The sequence below is a fragment of the Osmerus mordax genome, chromosome 18 (genome assembly GCF_038355195.1).
Source record: "Osmerus mordax isolate fOsmMor3 chromosome 18, fOsmMor3.pri, whole genome shotgun sequence".
In the NCBI taxonomy this organism is placed as follows: Eukaryota; Metazoa; Chordata; class Actinopteri; order Osmeriformes; family Osmeridae; genus Osmerus; species Osmerus mordax.
This window is the reverse complement of record NC_090067.1, coordinates 7,334,702-7,350,109: the sequence shown is the minus strand read 5'-3', so window position 1 is coordinate 7,350,109 and position 15,408 is coordinate 7,334,702. Positions and strand designations below refer to the sequence as shown.

Sequence of the window (15,408 nt, the reverse complement as noted above, 5' to 3'; positions counted from 1 at the left end):
ACATGTACTGTCTCATTCGGTGTGTGTGAAACAAAAGGCATCTTTGCGTGTGGTGGAAGCAGGGCACGACATTAGCATCCGCCAAATGCGGGAAGAATTCGTCTGTGGCGGGTAAAGCAGTCAGTCTTACTAGCCACTTTGGCAGGTGGAATTCTATATCTCTATATTTTTGTACGTCGGCCTCTACTAGTCTTCTGTGTTTCCTTGTGCCGAGATCTAAACCCTGCACGGGTGGAGCCGGGTTCACTGTAACTGTGACAGCCCCACCAAATCTCACTCCAAGGTTTTTTGAAAAGTTTGCAACCCTGTTGTAGGTCTTCTCAAAACATCTAAAATAATAAACTCATTGCAGGGTTCTCAAGCCTCACGCATTGACCGTGAGACACGCATTTCAACATTCATTCTCGCTTTCACACATACACAAACATACAATATAAGATAAACATTTGTTTGTAGGACATTTGGGAATCGGAATTGATTAGACAAAAATAATTATGTTTATAAATATTTAAGTTGACAACGTTTTTGCTTGTGGGTTTTTTCAGTTTAGTTCATATATTTTGTACATATACATTTTATAATCTTTATTTGGGTGTTGACAATGGTCATTTACATGTGAAAGGATTGTAAAACTATAGTTATTCAAGTCAATTGTAGCAAACCGTAGTCAACTTTAATCAAATAAAACTTAATTTCCCAACAACAAAATTGTGGCTAATGAAATTACTGAGTGGCTAGTAACTTTGGAAAACCACTAGCCACAGTGGCTGGTGAGCAAAAATGTTAATGTCAAGCGCTGGGTGGAAGGAGTAGCAGGAAGCAACTGTCTCAAACTTTATTATTCATACAGGAAGAAACTGTCTCTTCAGATGAACATGTGTACTGTGCATATACAGCAAGTGTAGCATACCTGGGGTAGTTAATAATTAGAAGGACTGTATTAGGAGCAATAGTAACAACATTAATAAGAATATTGAGAAATGTGTTATTTCAAAAGACACATCATGAAATACAATACATAAAGACAACCAGCCACTCAGGAGCCTGCTGGGCCAAATGCAGCTCCATGATTAGATAGCAGTGTAGAGATAGCCCACGTGGAAAATGGCCAAGTTGTAACCTGCCTGCACTGCAGTCATGTTGCATAGATTCCAACATCAAAAGTATACCTCATTTAGACAGAGTTCTGCAGAGACCAACACGGTGTCCAGATTTGTGGAGATCTGGAGTTTCCCAAATGCTTTGTGCTGGTAAGACCTCACTAAAGCCATTGATTCAATGGACAAATTGTATCTCACATACACAAGGCACTTGGTCATTTCAGCCCAGATCAGCATCAAATCCATTCTAATGCTGGACCCAGTTTGAACCTCATCCATACGATTTAATGATGCAGCAATCTGTGAAACGTGACCGTTATGCACTGGACCTGGAACACAACCATGACATTTTATGAACTGTTTTTGTTTCTTTTCATACGTATTTGAATATCTCTTTTTTGTTTACAGAGACCAGTCTTCCCTTTTATGAGTGAAAAAAGTCATCTATCTATATATATATATATATATATATATATGATAGCTTACTTACAGGAACCTTGCAGCGATAACAATGGGATTACATTGACAGTTGCATACAATTATTATAACGAAGGTAGTAATAGTTTGTATGAAAGGCTTAAAAAAACAACTTGTTAAAGAGTACCTGACAGTCATTTCATCTACCATCTTCCTGTGGCCTTCTGCAATACAGCAACCATTCTTTTAGGTGGAAGATAGAAAATGATGAAAATGAATGTTCTTTTAATACAAAAGCCTATTTTTTTAAGATGTTCTCCAGCACTTGACCTCTCTCACTCACTCTCTCTTGCCGCTCCCCTTCATCGCTCACACATGACACTATTGGTAGAAAAATACATACATATGAAGATATACAACTCAACATGACAATGATGAAAAACCAAAGATAAAATACAGGCATCCTCAAGTGCTTTCTGTCCATTCTCCCTTCCCGTTTGATTCAGCCAATCCCTTCCCTCTGCTTCCTTTAGTGCATTCTAGAACAGTCTGTCTCATTCGTTCAATACTAGACGTTAAACCAGAGCCCATGATCCTTTTCTTTGTCTCTTTGACCCCCCCCCCCCCCGCCCTTTGTTTGGCTCGTCTTGATTACATGATTAGGACCTCCATTGTCCATTTCTCTTCTCCAAGGCAGTGTCGCTTTTTCATTTACTTTAGTCCTATCTCCTCCACCTCAGTGATCCTTTCTGTCTCTCCTTCATTCTGTCCTTCTCCTGCACCCCTCCATTCTGATCTGTTCATCCCTCTCTCCTGCTCTCCTCTTCGGTCTGTCCGTCCACCTCACCACCCTTCCGCCTTCCATCTCAACGTCTAGGAGTTCATGTGCTCCACCTGAATGGCCGAGGTGGAGACAGTGAGACAGAGGTCCTTGTGTGCCACCAGCTCCGCCACGCTAACTGGTTTGTACTGGATCTCCCCCGCAGACACCGTCTTGTACTGGTGCAAATCAAACGGACAGGACACGCCTTCCGTCTGTTGGTAGCTGACTGGAGGTGGGTTGGGGTTAGCTTGATTCGGCACCTGACTCGCCCCTCCGTGGCCTCCTCCTCCGCCCCTGCCTCCACCCCGGCCGCGGCCCCTGCCCCGCCCGCCTCCAGGGGTTTGGCCCTGGGCCTGCTGTGCCGCCACGGCTGCCGCCACTGTCAGGGGGTCTGGGTTGTGCTTCCTCATGTGCTTCATCAGGTACGTCTCCTGCAAGGTAGAGGAAAAAGAGACGCTATGATTCATTCAGGCTACACTGGGATATGTATTGCAGCCTGCACTCAGTACGATGAAAAACATTACTAGGGTTCAGCTTTAAAGACATTGGAGGGGCAGACAGACACACATCTACATCAAGGCTATGGTCAAAAATGCACATGTGAATATACAATCCACAGCTGTCAGTTACACAAGGAAACTGCAACCTATTCGTCCACTAAAAGCTTTTACCATCAACTTCAAACATCAGTAGGGACTTCTGACTAACATTCTAGCATCTAACAACTAACACAACCACTTACAGAGACAGTAGCTTCATGAAGCTCTGTAGTCACCTTGAGGTTAACTACTAATGCAGCTACTGGAAGAAGTACACATGAAAGATTAGTCTTCAAAACCTAACATGATCTCTTCATCCCATAATGTGACACTTCCTAAACCCCCCTTCCTCTGAGGAGTGACCTTATCTACTTCCATACATGGAAAACATAAACAGAAAACGGTGTAGGTGAGTGGGCAAGTGTAGTCGTAGAAAATGAAACACCAAAAAGAGTGGATGTGCTGGTCTTTGTAACAGGTGTAGGGAGGCCCTGTGAGTGGCTGACAGGCTGTGAGTGGGTCTGTGGCGGCTGATTGGCTGGCTGTGAGTGGGTCTGTGGCGGCTGATTGGCTGGCAGTGAGTGGGTCTGTGGCGGCTGATTGGCTTACCGAGGTATAGGAGCGGTTGCAGAGGCCACAGGAGTACAGCTTGGCATGTTTGACCGTGTGAGTGGACAGGTGCACCTCAAGGCTGGCCGCGTCCGTGTAACCACGGTTACAGTTGTGGCACTTGTACGGCTTATCTTTGTTGTGCTGCCGGCGGTGAGACTGGTGGAGGGTGGACAGCAATAGGTTATTTCTTTCATATGTTACCTTTAGTTGATATGTTATCATCTTGATACCATTTAGACTCAAAGAGGGGATGATAACCAGATCTAGGTTTTGGACTGTAACAAGGATTTGGATGCATCTGGAAGGACTGTGAAGATGTTCTGTGGTACTGTGCTGCAGTACCTGCAGGTTGGAGAGCTGGGTGAAAGCCTTCTCACAGCCTGGGTGGACACACTTGTACGGTCGGTCACCAGTGTGGATCCTGGAAAGATGACAGACGGTACCCTATTAACTACATTTCCCAGAAACCACGTGTGACCAAAAGTCTTCCTCATAGTAAGGCCATTTTCTTCACTACAGAGCGATAGACAAGACGGAGGAAGCAATGAAGGGAAACAAATCAAAATGGAGCAGACTGGACAAAGGAAGGTGGTGGTGACGTGAGGACAGGGCTGTCTCACTGCTCTACAGGGCTGTCTCACTGTGTTACAGAGCTGTCTCACTGCTCTACAGAGCTTTCTCACTGCTCTACAGAGCTTTCTCACTGCTCTACAGATCTGTCTCACTGCTCTACAGAGCTGTCTCACTGCTCTACAGGGCTGTCTCACTGCTCTACAGAGCTGTCTTACTGCTCTACAGAGCTTTCTCACTGCTCTACAGATCTGTCTCACTGCTCTACAGAGCTGTCTCACTGCTCTACAGGGCTGTCTCACTGCTCTACAGAGCTGTCTCACTGCTCTACAGGGCTGTCTCACTGCTCTACAGGGCTGTCTCACTGCTCTACAGAGCTGTCTCACTGCTCTACAGAGCTCAGGAGGTGTGGGGCTCACTGCTGTTACCTGTGGTGCTGCTGTAGGTGACTGAGCTGCCTGAAGGTCTTCTGGCAGTAGGAGCAGGTGTAGGGCTTGGCCCCGCTGTGGATGCGGATGTGCTGGGCCAGGTAGCTGGAGTTGGCGAAGGACTTGGAGCAGTGGGGGCACTTGTGGGGCTTGCCCTCAGTGTGGTTTCTAACAGGGGGGTAGAGACAGAGAGAGAAAGAGAGAGATTTGTTTATATATTTGTTCTTATGGTCGATGACAATCTGACTGATTGAGGTAGTGTGTGCTCTTTTTGTTGCTGTGTCTGAGTTGAGAAACACAGAACAGAAAACATACAGCAGCAGGCACAGTCACCCTTTCTTCTCTCTCTCTCTCTCTCTCTCTCTCTCTCTCTCTCTCTCTCTCTCTCTCTCTCTCTCTCTCTCTCTTATCCATCTGAGGGTGCCTACTAGTGGTCCTGGGTGGCCTATTGTAGTCCTACTGATGAGGTAGTGTGTGAGTCAGTCAATGAGTGAGCATTTGTCCTGGAGCTGAATCTAACAGCCTACACCTGAAGGACCCCATATGGAATATATTCAGTGGGATGAGAGAGAAACAATGAAAGGGATGAGGACATGGAGCGATGACCGAAGAAAGAATAAGATGAGAGTACGGAAGGATTAGAGGAGAGAATCGAGGGATGAGAAAGGAGGGAGAAATACATTCCCAATCAAGCAGATGGGCAGGCAGACAAGTAGAGAACAACAAACATGAGAAAAATAAAAGATGTTCAAGACCGAAAGAGGACGGATTCCGACAAACACAGACATTTGAAGACAGACACGACAACAGCATTTCAACACAGTAAGCAGAAAGAGATAACACATCTAACCCTAACCCTATTTTGCTCAGTATGTCAGCTCCTGGGTTCTCATCTGTGGAACTGCCTGAATGCTGCGACCACACACTCCAACATCTACACACACAGATGAAAAAACACAAACACCCTCCATCTCTTTTCTCCCTTTCACTCTCTCTTTCACACTCACTCACTCACACACTCACACACAGACACCCACTCCAACCCCAACCCCCACCACCCAGCAGAATTCCGGGTGACTCGTACCGTGTGTGCTGCTGCAGGTGACTGAGCTGCCTGAAGGTCTTCTGGCAGTAGGAGCAGGTGTAGGGCTTGGCCCCGCTGTGGATGCGGATGTGCTGGGCCAGGTAGCTGGAGTTGGCGAAGGACTTGGAGCAGTGCGGGCACTTGTGGGGCTTGGCCTCTGTGTGTGACTTGGCGTGGATCTGCATGTCCGACTTGCTGAAGAAGGTCACCGCACACATCCGACACCTGAGAGACGGGGACGAGCGAGGGAGGGATGGAGAGGGAGAGATGGGGGATAGAGAGGGAGGGATAGAGATGGAGGGATAGAGAGAGATAAATAGAAGGAGCAGATAACACACAAAACGTAAGAGAGAAAAGGAGCCCAAATGATGTCAGTTACCAGGTAATGATACTGGTAACCATGACGAAGAGGAAGCCCGCTCTGCTCGTACCTGTAAGATTTGGTCCCATCTTTGTTGCCGTGGTCATCTTCGTCATTAGACAGGTCGTAGGGGTCGGCAGAGTGGTGCTGAGAGAAACAGTAGGTAGCGTGAATGTCATTTCCTACATTTTCTTTTCCCGCTTTCCCCCCTATTTCCTGTTCGTTGACCGTGACGCATGCATCCCTCGTGACGTTGTCACTCACCTGCCCGCCAGCCGCCAGGTGTGCCAGGATCAAGGCGTCACTCCCTGGTGGCAGGGCAGACCCCACGCGGGGCATCATAGACTTCTTCTTCCTGCCCCGCTTCCCTGGGGTCGGCATGACAACCTGGGGGATAACCACGTCATCCTTCTTGTCTGAAATGGGAGAGAGAAGAGGGGGAGGAAAGATGGGGGAGGGGGAAGAGAGAGGAACAAAGGAGACAAAAGAGTGACAACGTTAAAAACACCAGAAACCATACTTCCAAGAGGGGCGAAGTGTGTCTTAAAGATCTCACCAGTCCACAGCAGAACCATTAGACTGATCGAACAACTCAAGCAGACCTGTGTCCAATGAGCACACACCAAATATTGAAAGTATCCTATGAAGTGCATTTGATTTCGTTCTTGGATTTAGTTCCAGGTCTGACTAGTCAAGGGCTGAGCACGCAGTGGGTTTGGATGAGATGATAGAGGCTGGAGAGATGATGAGATAGCCTAAGCTAGGTTCTTTTGAGTGCGGCAGTGGTGGAGCAGAGTGGGGATGGAGGGATGGGTAGATGGAGGGATGGGTGGGTACTCACTGTGGCTGTAGTAGTAGAGAGAAGAGTGCTGGCTGCTCTCTGACAGAAACCGAGAGAAGAGCAGAACACACTCAACACACGGAGCTAGCTACCTAGCTCTCTTTTCCTCTCTCTCTGTTCCGCCATCCCAGCGAGGGGTGGATGAGGGGTTAATGGTTGCTCTCAGCGTGCTGCAGGGGTTAGCGCGTGCTGCAGTGTGTGGGTGTCTTTGAGTGTGTGTGTGTGTGTAAGAGTATGACACATTTTAATAAGCAGCTTTCAGGCACACCAGGAACCACACGAAGGAGATCATAGTTGGTTTATGATAGGGCTCCAGGAGTCAAAAGTCGGTCAGGAAGGGGTGGGGGGATCCAGGGGTTGAGGGTCAGAGGTGGTTACCTGTGTTTGTGGGGTGCAGTGCGGACACTATCATGGTGGTGGTGTGGGGTCCGGATACGAAAGATTGTGTGGAGGCAGGAGGGGAGACCAGCGTGCCTTGGGGTGTGGTTATCACTAGCCCCGCTGGGAGGGAGAGAGAGGGGCATGACTGACCTGACTACACAACACACACACACGCATAACCATCCTCGTGAGGACGGTCAACAGTCAAATGCATACGCGTCATGAACAGACACACACAAACACACAATCTTAACCATATGACATGTGGGAAACAATGTTTGAGAGAGATGTAACATGTAGCAGACATTATGGCACATGAATCACACTGTAAGAAACAAATGTCACCATGTAGCCAACTCCTAAGTCTAAAGCCTAACTCAGAGCTGAGACACGACACACACAGGCAGGCTGACAGACTAACCATGTTTGTTTCGTTTTTTTTACTCACCTGCGGTCATGATTCCAGTGGAGGAGACAGGTACCACTGTGATGTTCTGGGAGGTGTGTGGCTGATGCAGGTGCCCCCCGCCACCCCCCATTGAGGGTCCACCTCCCCCCTCTTGTTTAGGCACCCTGACTCCCGCCCCCGAATCCATGGCAACGGAACCCTGAGGGCCGGTGTGTGCGGCGGCAGGGTAGTGGGAGGACGAGGACGAGTGGGAGAAGGAGGGAGAGCCCTTCTCTGGTCCCAACTGATCCTTCATCTTGTTCAGGAACATGGCGTTCTCTATCTGGAGGAAGTGATCGAGGGAAGAGGGAGGGAGGATAGATGATGGACAAAAGGGGGGGGGGGGGGAAACAGGAATAGCAAGACAAAACATGGGTGAGATGTCAAAGGAAAATGAGGGGAGAAAAGTTTGGTTGAAAAGGCGAGGAGTGTGGGCAGAGGACCTGGTGATTATTTGAGTGGACTATACAGCCAATGGATTTTTACAAGTTTACATGTGCATCATAGTTTGTGATGTTTTAGCCCTCCTTTGCCTATAAGGTACAAGCTTATGATTTAGAGCAAACAGGTAGTGTTGTCTTTACACTGCGATGACAACATGTGTATTTCATGAGACATCCAATAATAAGGTTTCTACCTGTCCTTGTACTGTAGGGACGGGGGACCAAAAGTATGATGAGTTGAAATGGGAATCTTCCATTATTTCTGTAATTGAAAAGCAACACACTTAGAAAACACCCCCTTGCTCCTCATCTGGCATCAGGGAAGACGGTGCCCATTTCAACCAGACAGGATTTTTTAAATCTTTGCAAAATGACTTTATATGTGATTGATTGAGGTATCCTGACATAATAGAACACATCACCCAAGTAACAAATCTACCCCCAGGGTGACTCAACCAACCAGAGTATTTGGCAGGCTTCTTTGTCCTAGACAGTACCCAGGTGAGATCTCAACTGGTGTGAAGTCGACACAAAGTGACTCTTGAGCTTGGATCAACAGCTCAATATATTCCAGTTACAGAGCCCAAGATCATAGGAAATAGACTAGCTTTCATTGTAGATTATATCATACATGCCTTTCAATAATTTACATGCATTTATCCATATATTTGTATATTGTCTCAGTGGTGGTAGGGGCGTAGCATAGTATGTGATTGTGTAACGCATTAGGATGAAAGAAACACATGCATTACGCCAGAGAAGCTATCATTGTGATAGAATGTGGGCAATCTTGGAGTTCTAGAACGCACACTAAAGGAATGGCGCGAGATCCATTGTACAGGTTTTTAGTTTATTATTCCCACATGCACAAAGTTATTGAGATGGCATTTGTTACGCGCTTAGACTTCTGCTGGTATATGAATTTAGCTGTTATGCTAGTTTTCTATATTATCCATGCAATTGAGCCGACCCTCTCTCAAAATTGTCTGCCATTATTGGTAGCGGGCTCATAGCCTAGTAAAAACGACACAAATAGCCTTTAAAAAACATGTGCGACTCAGATTCCAGAAAACATGCTACGTTACATTACAGATTCCAAGCAGTTGAGTAACGTTCAATGGCATTTAATTATGCTCGCTGTACAATGGTAGTTTCTAGCAAAGGTTGCATAATAGCCATTTTGATGGAAAGCACACTGCTGTGAACGTTAATAGAAACCTAGCCAAAACCGTTAAAAACGCATTCATACCAGTCTTGCCATAGACAACACAGCTGATAGTGATGTTTACCAACAACTGTCAACAACACATTAAATGAACTGTGAAAGTAACTGGACGTAGCTACCAAGCTAACTTGCCTCCATTAATTTCAGCTTTTGTTCGCTAGGTTGCTACAATGCGGCCTATATTCACTGATATGTCATGACATGAGAATAAAACTTGCGCTTCAGAACATAAATGTCCAAATCCCTAAGCCTCCATCCCTCTCCCCGTTCGTCTCACTGAGAAAATAAAAAAATAAAAAAAAAGTCACGAATAAAAAAAACGAACAGAAAAAAACGTCGACGCGGAATGCCCTGTGCGAGACGCAGCTTTATGCAGACTTCCGGCGGTCGAGACAGGGGAATGAGGCTGCTCGTCCGAGTTGCCCTAAACACACTGAAATAATTAACGATTGAGTAATTGCTCGATGTTAATTACCGGTGCAGGCGATTCCCTTTCAAGCCCCGGGGCTTCCTTGGGCCGGACAGTTCGGAAACTCAGTCCAAATCCGCCCGAACCCTCAGATTCACCGATTTTTTTTCCCCGTTTTTTTTTTTTCTTTTTTTTTTTCTTACCCCCCCCCCCCCCCCCTTCTTGTACGTGTGCTTGATTCCACTGTACCCTTCCGGAGTTTTGACATCCGGTCTAGTTAATGTCAAATTATTGTAAAAATATATAAATGCAACATAATTCAGTATTTAACTATTACCACTATTGCCATGGTACATGGTTGACTTATGTCTTATTACTAGAGAACAAACACCTACAATCCTCTTATTAATGTAAAACATAATCCTACATTGGCATACTGATAATCTAATTAATCTAATGATGGCTCAACATAATTTCCACTTCTAGTGATACGCTTATTAACGTATGTTGATATGAATTGTTAATTTGACTAATGTATCAATATTATGGGCTAATACTAATTCATGCAAATTATTACTTAGAGGTAGTCAGATAGGTAGGTACACAACACATTCAGATCACTACAGTATGTAAAATACCCTCATCAAACAATCCTAATATATTTAGTCTCTTTTATATACTAGCTGCACCGCGGGGCGGGCTAAGAAGCCCAAACAAAGGTTTGGCAAGAGCTGAATTGTGTGTCGTAAACCATAAGATGGCAGTAACACATCTGATGGATGCCAACTGCCGCGAAACAAAAAACGGAAGAAGAAGATGCATTGACATCGACCAATGGCATTGCACGATCTGGAAGCGGCAGCAAAACATTTCAATTTCAAATTCAAACGGCTGCAGAGTTAAGGGTGAAAACAGGTAGGCTGATCAGAGAATAACTTTGTTCAATAGTGATAAGAAATTCCACATCCAATGCATTTTTTTTTACCGTACAGTACAGTAGTACGTAGCCTAGCACAAAATGTGATCACTTTGAAGACTGAGCCAACGGTTCATTCAGTACAGTAAGCAAGTTATTTATTGGGCTGAAGTAAAATAGCTTGTTTGTTTTTAGGTTACTGTACTAGTAGTAGTAGTAGCGAGCGATTGGTGGCACTGCGACTAGTAAATCTGTATAAACTGTACTGTACTATACCAAACTAGAACTGAATCTTACCATAATGTAAAAAGGCTTGTTATGTATTCTTTATTAAGTTGAGATTGGCTTGCCTATGTAGACTACGTACTGTACTACTAGGCTACCATTAGCAATTCGTTTGCTAATTACTGTAGTTAGCGTAGCACTTGCTAAACAAACATTCATGCGTTTAAGCTTTAAGTTTAAACAATTGCTGACGGTTTACTCTATTTCCTCATACAGGTAGAGTAGCCACCTAACGAGCTCACACACGTTACAGTACAGTCACTAGCTGGAAGATGAACAAGGAGGTAAGTTGGGGTACTAGACTCAACTAGCTAGTGCTAACATAACGAGAGACACTCATATCAACCTTTCATCGTCTCATTACATCCAGAGCTACGTTAGTAGTAGCTAACGAAATTGCCACCTTTCACGTCTATGATTGTTTAGATAGGACAACTCCCGTTTGTATTCATACACACACCATATGCATATATTACTTTGCAGAACACATCCAAACTGCCAGTCATGTCTGGAAAAAGGGTCCTCAGCACCGAGAGTAGTATTGAGTCACAACCTGCTCAAGTGAGTATTTTCTGGTTAAACAATATCTAGCCAGCCACATAGTTGGCTATGAAGCCAAAGATGTAGCTAAAAGGGTTAACATTTTAATTTAGTGTAAGCTTTAAGAACATTTTAAGTATTTTGTGTTAGCCTATTCTTTTAACTAGAAATGGTATGAATCCTAACATCGATGTAAATGCTTCTTCTTCAGAAAAGGATGAGGAAGGTTGAACCAGAGCCTGTCAAGGTACGGCAAGCAGTAAGTGTCATTGGCTCCAAGAGGATCCCTCCACCTAAGCGACCAGTAATTGGTGAGTAAAATCTAACAAAACGCCTGTAGTTGTTTTTAATTCATATATATTATATTTGGATGAACGATGCCAATTGACACCAACGTAAGGGAATGAATTACAAAGTTATTGTCTTTTGTCTTGATTTTCAGCCAAACCTATCAGGCCCACAGGGGCAGCTACTGTGGCTGTTGGTCCCTCCAGGGGTGAGTTTTTTTGGGTTTGTGTGTTTGGTTAATAAATTGTAATAGCCTAGGTCTGGTGGCACATCACAATGTTCTGTTCTGTTCTACAGGTGTCCAGAAGCAGCCGCTTGCCTCGGTCGCCAAAGGAGGTTGGTACTGCAGCCAGCCAAAGATCCCCTCCATTAGGCTCAATGACATGTCTAAGGATGCATGTGGCTGACCCTGGTCTGGCTCTCCTCTCTCTCGCACAGTCTCAGCAGGGGGGTCCAAACGGCCAGCATGGGACCTGAAGGGGAAGGTGAGCGATATGGAGGGGAAGCTCAACAACTACCAGAGCCGTGTGAAGCTGGCGAATCAGGAGAATGAGGGGCTGAAAGACACGGTTGCACAGAGCAAGCAGAAGCAGGCTGAGATGGTGGCCGAGCTGAGTAAACTACACAAACAGATCAGGTAAGCCACCGGTTGAATGGCAGGCAGGATTGCTCAGAAAGGCTGCCTATACTGGATCCAACCCATGCAGCAAATGTACGGGCTTGTGTCCAAACTCGGAGAATAACCCTAGATCTCTGTGTGTGCCTGGCCATGTTTCCCTGATTGTGTGTTTCAGCCAGTATGAGGCCGAGCTGTCAGCCCTGTCTGGAGTCAAACAGCAGCTGGAGGAGGTGACCAGTGAGAAGAGCTCCCTGGAGAAGAGCCTGAGCAGCCTGCGAGCAGAGCACCAGGTCCTGCAGGGCCTCAGGGACGGCCTGGAGACAGAGCTCCACAACCTGCAGGTGGGTCACAGCTCAGAACCGTGTCCTGCTCACACAGCTTCCAGGGAGCACACTGTAGCCCGCTGAGTAGAATATTACAGATGTACGCCTTCCCAGACAGTTTTAGAAAGACCACTAAATGGCCACTATCCTGTGAACTAGTGTGTGTGTTTGTATGGATTCCTTTTCTGTTATACCCTTGTGTGGTGTCTCCTCTATTCACTTCCAACCTCCCCCCACTCCCCTTCCTGTCCTACCGCCCCTCTTTCTCTGTTGTTCAGACCCAGTTCTCGGTGCAGAGCTCCAGCCTGTCTCGCTGCCAGATCACCCTAAGGGACGCCCAGGAAATGGTGCGTACCCTGGAAGAGACAGTGGCTCGGCAGACGGATGAGCTCCATGCTGGGGAGATGGAGCGCAGGAAGCTCCACAATTCCATCCAGGAGCTAAAGGCAAGCCTACCCAACTACACTTTCTAAGCTACATAACCCCTGGATCACGATGACTGGATCTGAAAAGAACATTTAATCTTTCTCATACTAAGCATGTCTGCCTTTCCACTCTCTGGTCTGCGCAGGGGAACATCCGTGTGTTCTGCAGAGTGCGCCCCCCGTCGACTGGAGGTCAAATGGACCACATCCAACTCCCAGTCCATGACAACAAGTCCATGACTCTGGCCAAGACTGAAGAGGTGAGAACCAGTGCTCTTCCAACACTGGGAGACCTGCTCACTTTATAGATGGAATAAATGTTTTTCAAGGTGACTTTTCATGAATGATAGTCATGGAAGATAACCTCATTCTGCCCCCTATCCCACCTGCTATCCTCCCCCAGTCCCACACAGGCCGTGGCAGTGAAACCCAGAAGAGCTACAACTTCAGCTTTGATCGGGTGTTTGGACCATCCTCCAGCCAGAAGGAGGTGTTTGAGGAGATCAATCTGCTGGTGCAGTCCGCATTGGATGGATACAACGTCTGCTGCTTTGCCTACGGCCAGACCGGCAGTGGCAAAACCTTTACCATGGAGGGGGATGAGACAGAGACCAGCAGGGGCGTGATCCCCAGGGCTGTCCAGCAGATCTTCAATGCTGCCAAGAGTCTCCGACAGCAGGGCTGGGAGGTTGGTTGGTTTCTTAGATGAATATAAACAAATGGGTTATTTTCAGAGCCATACAGATCTCACTGTAGAGTAGAGGTAATGGATACCAAAAATTGTTTCTCCTAGTACACTTTTACGGCCAGCTTTGTGGAGATTTACAATGAGACCCTGCGGGATCTGCTCTACACGGGCAAGCCCAACAAGAGGCCTGAGCATGAGATCCGCAAGGTGAACAACAATGAGGTCACCGTCACCAACCTCACATACCAGAAGGTCACCACTGAGGATGAGGTATGCTAACTTGCCTCTATTCCCACTCTAAAACACCAGCCTGGATGCTTTTCAGATGTATTTTTTTTTTGTATTGGTTGTGAACTAATTCAATATTAAGGATGTTAACCATCTTTTCTTTCCTACTATCCCTCCTTCTCTCCTCCAGGTGTGCAACCTGATTGCGCTGGCCAATCAGAATCGCTCCACTGCCAGGACCCTCATGAACGACCACTCCTCCCGCTCTCACTCAGTCTTCCAGCTGGACATTGAGGGCGAGAACTCTGGGCGAGATGTCAAGTGCAAGTGTATGTCCAGGGCACACAGTATAACTTCTACACTCTAAAGACCCCAAATTACAACATATAGATCACAAACTATACTCTATATACCAAAAAATACTCTCAAAGGTGTAGTGATTGTTGATGAGTTGGAGGCTAAGGCTAAACTGTGTCTGATTGCAGCATCTCTGTGTCTGGTGGACCTGGCCGGCAGTGAGCGTGTGCAGAAGAGCCAGTCACAGGGAGAACGCTTCAAGGAGATGACAGCCATCAACGGCTCTCTCACCAACCTGGGCATTGTGATTGGAGCTCTGGCCAACAAGGTGGGTAACAGACACCAAACAAAGAGCTGCTCCATAAATGTGACATTTTATGTGCCGCCTCTAACCCAGTCTCTCGCTTTCTATCTTTCCCTGTCTGTCTGCAGGATAGCTTCATTCCTTTCAGGAACTCTAAACTGACATACCTTCTTCAGGGGTGCCTGGGAGGAAACAGCAAAACGTAAGTGGGAGGGAAATGGAGAACAGGTGGAAAATGACTACGAGCAAAATATTAAAAAGCTCTGAGTAGGAGTCCTGTTTTTAGAATCAGTTTGGATGCATTTGTTCCAGTGAATCCTTGTTGGCATTTTTTGTGTTTAAGTAGGTGTTCTTCCATGCATCCCAGATTCAGATGAAAACTAACGTGTGCCTTTGTTTTGTCTCCTCACTTGTTTCCAGTCTGATGTTTGTTAACATTGCCCCAGAAGTGGACAGCTTCGGAGAGACCCTCAACTCTCTGCGATTTGCCAGCAAAGTAAACGACTGCGTGATTGGAACGGCATCTGCCAACCGCAAATAATAAAATAAAATTTTTATTGTATTGAATGCATTTTATAACTACTATTACCTATTATAATTCCTTTTAATACCCATTACATGCGCCTTTCAATAAATAAAGGTTCGTTTTTATGGTTCTGTGTCTGCTTGGTTTATTAAACATAAACGCAAAAGTGTATGTGACTAGACAGAGTTGTCCATTTAAAACCTACTTCTCCCTTAGACTTTGGATAAGGAGACTACTGTAGACTATTGGTATACAGCCCCAGATCCTAGACAGCCCTGCCTCTTTTTT

General features: G+C 46.0%; 2 protein-coding genes across 4 annotated transcripts; one reads left to right on the top strand and one right to left on the bottom strand.

Moving 5' to 3' along the window:
- Positions 1 to 659: 659 nt before the first annotated feature.
- znf384a (zinc finger protein 384 a) lies at positions 660 to 9,857 on the bottom strand. Of its 3 annotated transcripts, none has more exons than XM_067255207.1 (12): positions 9,748 to 9,857; positions 8,242 to 8,309; positions 7,605 to 7,887; positions 7,154 to 7,276; positions 6,776 to 6,814; positions 6,199 to 6,350; positions 6,005 to 6,081; positions 5,574 to 5,798; positions 4,490 to 4,657; positions 3,834 to 3,912; positions 3,489 to 3,647; positions 660 to 2,771 (listed from the first exon to the last, which is right to left on the bottom strand). In XM_067255207.1, the coding sequence occupies exons 2-12, from the start codon at positions 8,302 to 8,304 to the stop codon at positions 2,391 to 2,393; spliced, it is 1,749 nt and encodes a 582-aa protein (XP_067111308.1). In that variant the 5' UTR covers positions 8,305 to 8,309; positions 9,748 to 9,857; the 3' UTR covers positions 660 to 2,390. The 3 variants fall into 3 exon arrangements, with proteins under 3 accessions (XP_067111308.1, XP_067111309.1, XP_067111310.1); XM_067255208.1 differs by lacking the exon at positions 9,748 to 9,857 and adding an exon at positions 8,508 to 8,619; XM_067255209.1 differs by lacking the exon at positions 6,776 to 6,814.
- Positions 9,858 to 10,574: 717 nt separating this feature from the next.
- Positions 10,575 to 15,213, top strand: kifc1 (kinesin family member C1). Its single transcript, XM_067255206.1, has 16 exons — positions 10,575 to 10,596; positions 11,099 to 11,166; positions 11,366 to 11,443; positions 11,634 to 11,733; positions 11,865 to 11,918; positions 12,008 to 12,046; positions 12,149 to 12,347; positions 12,505 to 12,670; positions 12,931 to 13,098; positions 13,224 to 13,337; positions 13,481 to 13,765; positions 13,871 to 14,035; positions 14,184 to 14,322; positions 14,479 to 14,618; positions 14,723 to 14,796; positions 15,015 to 15,213. Exons 2-16 carry the CDS (start codon positions 11,155 to 11,157, stop codon positions 15,133 to 15,135), a joined length of 1,854 nt encoding a protein of 617 aa, XP_067111307.1. The 5' UTR covers positions 10,575 to 10,596; positions 11,099 to 11,154; the 3' UTR covers positions 15,136 to 15,213.
- Positions 15,214 to 15,408: the final 195 nt, after the last annotated feature.

What these genes read in the sequence shown, in the direction of transcription:
- znf384a (XM_067255207.1), bottom strand. Translation starts at nt 8,304, where the DNA reads ATGGAAGATTCCCATTTCAACTCATCATACTTTTGGTCCCCCGTCCCT. An exon ending in CACTGGAATCATGACCGCAG is followed by an intron (nt 7,277 to 7,604) that starts GTGAGTAAAAAA and finishes TCTCCCTCCCAG; the next exon opens with CGGGGCTAGTGATAACCACA. An exon ending in TCTCTACTACTACAGCCACA is followed by an intron (nt 6,351 to 6,775) that starts GTGAGTACCCAC and finishes CTCCCATTTCAG; the next exon opens with ACAAGAAGGATGACGTGGTT.
- kifc1 (XM_067255206.1), top strand. An exon ending in TTGAGTCACAACCTGCTCAA is followed by an intron (nt 11,444 to 11,633) that starts GTGAGTATTTTC and finishes CTTCTTCTTCAG; the next exon opens with AAAAGGATGAGGAAGGTTGA. An exon ending in TCCGACAGCAGGGCTGGGAG is followed by an intron (nt 13,766 to 13,870) that starts GTTGGTTGGTTT and finishes TGTTTCTCCTAG; the next exon opens with TACACTTTTACGGCCAGCTT.